This window comes from Cyprinodon variegatus, unplaced genomic scaffold (assembly GCF_000732505.1).
Source record: "Cyprinodon variegatus isolate N-32 unplaced genomic scaffold, C_variegatus-1.0 Scaffold863, whole genome shotgun sequence".
NCBI classification, from domain to species: Eukaryota; Metazoa; Chordata; class Actinopteri; order Cyprinodontiformes; family Cyprinodontidae; genus Cyprinodon; species Cyprinodon variegatus.
This window is the reverse complement of record NW_015151316.1, coordinates 101,544-105,983: the sequence shown is the minus strand read 5'-3', so window position 1 is coordinate 105,983 and position 4,440 is coordinate 101,544. Positions and strand designations below refer to the sequence as shown.

Sequence of the window (4,440 nt, the reverse complement as noted above, 5' to 3'; positions counted from 1 at the left end):
TCTTTAAACTGTGTAATGAAACATGAAGTTGTTTGAATTTGCGCCCAAATTTTGCTTCAACTGTTTATATCATGCAGTGTAATTTCCTGTGCATCTTTTTTTTTTTTTTTTTTTTTTTTTATGTAGAGCCTTTTTTAAATTGTCCTATTACTAAAACTTCATAAAAACCAAATAAAGAGATTTTAAAGTGATCTATTTACAAACAGGTTTCTGTCACTTTAAAGCACAATGTCTCACCCAGTCATTAAAAAACACATAAGGAATCTCTTATAAAAGGCATCTTTTTATTTAAATACAAAACAAATTAAAGCTTATTTCAATAGATAGCATTCACATAATGTATTACATAATATAGCTTGTTATGTTTATGGTTGCCGACCACTGCCTTCAGAAATCCTCTTTCGATAGAAGGGCTTCTGAACCCAATCATCAGACTGTTTAAAGCAGATTCGTCGTCCCGTTACAGTCTTAACTCTGCAGAAAATAAAAACACAAAAATAGATCACTCTTTGAAAAAAAAAAAAGACAAACTTGTTGAAACAGTAAATAGCAAACTTACATGAATCCTTGCCTTAAGCAGGAGCCGTGGGTCTTTTTTATCTCAGACACACGACTTTCTGGTATTTTAAAGGTGCTGAACTTGTTACAGCAGGTTACAGGAGCCGTGCTGTACAGAACTGCCTGAGCTGTAAGGAAAGCAAAACAAATCTGCATGTAGATATATTCCAGATACATTCTTATGCATAAATGTTAAAGCAGAGATTACTTACGAACTGCATCACAGTAGAAGGCAATGAGAAGCAGCGTTCCCAGAGACAGAAAGAGACTCTTCATGATGCTGTTGGTTAAAGATGGTGATGATCGAGTTGATTCTGTTCTACTTCGTTCTGCTGAGACTAAGCTCAGCACCTCGTATAAATTCTGTTCAAAAGAGGAAGGGAAAACTTTTTTTTTTTTTGGTTTGGTGATGCTGATCGTTCCGAGTTGAATATGTCTGCAGGAAAAAAAAAAAGGTTCATTTGAGGTTTCAGTATTCCTTTTACTTTCCACAAGGGGACAATTGTCAAACCGAGTCTCATCACGTCACAAATGAAGTTGTACTGAAGGGACTGAGCACAGATGTGATGTAGAGATAAACATAATCTTCTGTACCACAAAACAGTTTGATCAGCATTTGTTTTTTGCCTTCCTGGAAATCTTGTGAGTCACAGTAAAATATTTAACCTCAAGCGGTTTGAAACAAGTCTTTTTATAGTTTGCCTGTGTTAAATTGATATTTTCAGATTTTCTGGTACAAATGTTTGAAAAACTGTTTAATCATTTGTGTCGCTCATTTTTTAAACACAAGATACCTCATGAAATTGCTGATGTCAGTCATGCAGATGTGTGAAGACCGTGCAATAGTGAAAGATGACTGCCTATATTGATTTTATCTACATGTACAATGATCAAAGGAATATAAAAACCAAGGTGGTATGAAGGTTTGAATCTCTTTTCATCTCTTTTGTCATCACATATGCTGTCTGTACAGCAAGTCAGGATCCGAGATACGAGCACTCTTTTGATTGGAAAAGTATTGGACATGCAGACACAAATTCCCCAATGTAATCAGGTTTGATTGCTAAGACGTGAGTTTGTAGGTTTTACATCCAGGAAATACGTTGATTTTGTCAACAGCAAAGAAAGTGGTAGAACATGATGGAGCAGAGGTACAGACATCCACAATCCAGTTAGAAATCCTTATCCAGTCCAGTGGTCATGCTAAAACGATCACTCTGGCAGAGTGTTTTCAAAAAATTTCCAGTGGGCTCAATCAGTGTCAGAGGCAGCAGTCAAAGACTGGAAGGGTAACACTTTGCTCATGTAGCAGGGCTTTAAAGCTGTGAAACGCAGACGATATCACTCAGAGCAGGAGAAAAGATATTTAAATTTGAGATATTTTTTATACATACATTGTTTGGATTTACTTATATATTTCGACCCCTTTTATAGAATAGAAAATCCCTTTATTGTCCCACAATGGGCAAATTTACAGCAGCAGAAAGATTATTGAAAATGGTCACACAAATGTGGACATTAGAAAAATGTATAAGATAACATAATAGGGAAGAGTTAAAATATAAAGAATACAATTCTGTAAAGTGCTTTAACAACATAAAACTGGAGAATAAATAACCAATATACAGCTATGGACATTTTTACAGTAATGGATATTTGAAAATAGCAGCAACATCAGAGATGTTCAAAATGACAGCAGCAGGTTATTTAACTGACTAAAGTTTCTATCATTACATTTGATTTTATTTGTTCCTGCTCCCGGTGGTTAGAACATTTATTCCCCTCTGGATTCTTATGAGTGTAGTGTTTGTTCACTTTATAATAAAAAATAAATAAATAAACAAACACATTTGAAAACTTCGGTTTTCATTCTTTTCCTGCTTTGTGTGTCAACATTTACGGTTGCTAAACAACAGAGCATACGGCGGTAGAACCCGTCGAAGGGTAGACCTGTTCGAATTCACAGCCAAAACTCTTCCGGTCTCCTTATTTTCAGGGACTTCAAAGGATCCAGTCTAGGTAGACCGCATCCTTGGAGGATGCAGCCCAAGTTTTCGAACAGAGCCGTAGAGTGAACACAAACAGGGCAGGACTGAAATCATGAAACCTACCTCAGCATTAAATCTGCAAGAAACCATCTATGCCGTCCGTCTCTGCACTGGGTCCTCAACAGACATCCACNGCTATGGACATTTTTACAGTAATGGATATTTGAAAATAGCAGCAACATCAGAGATGTTCAAAATGACAGCAGCAGGTTATTTAACTGACTAAAGTTTCTATCATTACATTTGATTTTATTTGTTCCTGCTCCCGGTGGTTAGAACATTTATTCCCCTCTGGATTCTTATGAGTGTAGTGTTTGTTCACTTTATAATAAAAAATAAATAAATAAACAAACACATTTGAAAACTTCGGTTTTCATTCTTTTCCTGCTTTGTGTGTCAACATTTACGGTTGCTAAACAACAGAGCATACGGCGGTAGAACCCGTCGAAGGGTAGACCTGTTCGAATTCACAGCCAAAACTCTTCCGGTCTCCTTATTTTCAGGGACTTCAAAGGATCCAGTCTAGGTAGACCGCATCCTTGGAGGATGCAGCCCAAGTTTTCGAACAGAGCCGTAGAGTGAACAAAAACAGAGCAGGACTGAAATCATGAAACCTACCTCAGCATTAAATCTGCAAGAAACCATCTATGCCTTCCATCTCTGCACTGGGTCCTCAACAGACATCCACTAACCCTAAAAACAAAGATTAATCTTCATACGGGAAAAACAGAAGTTCTTTTTGAATAGTGCAAACGAGTAAGGACACTAAAGCCAAAGCAGAAAGACCACTCGTCTGTAACTGATCTCTCTCAGAAACATGTCTTACTTCCAGCAGTTAATTTTTCTGCTTTATATTTGTAAATAATGGTTTTCATTGCTAATGTTTATACAGAGAAACTTACAAAAATGCACAATAAGATAGGACTTCAATAATAAAACTTAATGGAAAACCTCCCTCTGGCAGCAGCAGGTTCACATTCAGCTGACTCTTTATGTCATTCTCCCTAATCAAATTGCTGTTTCATCACAAAAGTTTAATAAGAAAGGAATTGAAAGAGTGCAGAGTCACTTCCATGGGTCGAGCCCTACCATTTCCACAGAGCTGTGGGCAGAATGCAGTGAGTACATAGGATATGACCAATATCACAATAAATTGAGGTCCTTCACCTCGATAACGACAAATGTACGATAAATGTACTATCATAAATAAAGGCATGTGCAGGAAATGCAACTGATCTATTTATAATTCATTTATTGAATAAATCACATTACATAGTACTTTCAATTGAATATTAAAGTTGTGTTCTTTTGCTCAACATTTATGGCATAATTTAGGTGCCACTGAACTGAGCGTGCAGTGAGAACAACGTTTGTCGTTTAAACTCGCACACTGTCAGTCTAAACCCGTCTGCCACCCCTTAGCAAAAAGTAGTTTATTCAAGTATACTAAAAGTGCACTAATTTCATACTTAAAATCAGGCAGTACACTTAGAGTTTACTTATTCTAAAACAATAGAATAGTCAAGTGTATTTGACTATACTATTGTTTACTTTATTGTTTACTAAAGTATACTTTAAGTATACTTTAATAAACTTAAAAATGTCCCAATTTATTTCGAAGAAGTATTACTTTGGTGATACTTCAAGTACACTAAAAGTACATTGTTCGGTATAATTTCTAAACTTATACTTAAGTATTCTTAATAGAATGTACCTCAAGTATACTACTTTTTGCTAAGGGTCAACTCTGACAGCAAGCTCTCAGCTTCATCTCTGCCCTCGCTTGGCTCCACAGGATCAACTGATGTAACTTTGTTTACAGCTGTTACACACT

At 36.2% G+C, this 4,440-nt stretch overlaps 1 protein-coding gene across 1 annotated transcript; it reads right to left on the bottom strand.

Moving 5' to 3' along the window:
- Positions 1-281: 281 nt before the first annotated feature.
- Positions 282-932, bottom strand: LOC107099365 (C-C motif chemokine 4-like). The gene is made up of 3 exons (XM_015397449.1): positions 771-932; positions 560-686; positions 282-474 (listed from the first exon to the last, which is right to left on the bottom strand). Exons 1-3 carry the CDS (start codon positions 832-834, stop codon positions 366-368), a joined length of 300 nt encoding a protein of 99 aa, XP_015252935.1. The 5' UTR covers positions 835-932; the 3' UTR covers positions 282-365.
- Between the last annotated feature and the right edge of the window lie 3,508 nt (positions 933-4,440).

What these genes read in the sequence shown, in the direction of transcription:
- LOC107099365 (XM_015397449.1), bottom strand. Translation starts at nt 834, where the DNA reads ATGAAGAGTCTCTTTCTGTCTCTGGGAACGCTGCTTCTCATTGCCTTC. An exon ending in CTTCTACTGTGATGCAGTTC is followed by an intron (nt 687 to 770) that starts GTAAGTAATCTC and finishes CTTTCCTTACAG; the next exon opens with CTCAGGCAGTTCTGTACAGC. An exon ending in TGCTTAAGGCAAGGATTCAT is followed by an intron (nt 475 to 559) that starts GTAAGTTTGCTA and finishes TATTTTCTGCAG; the next exon opens with AGTTAAGACTGTAACGGGAC.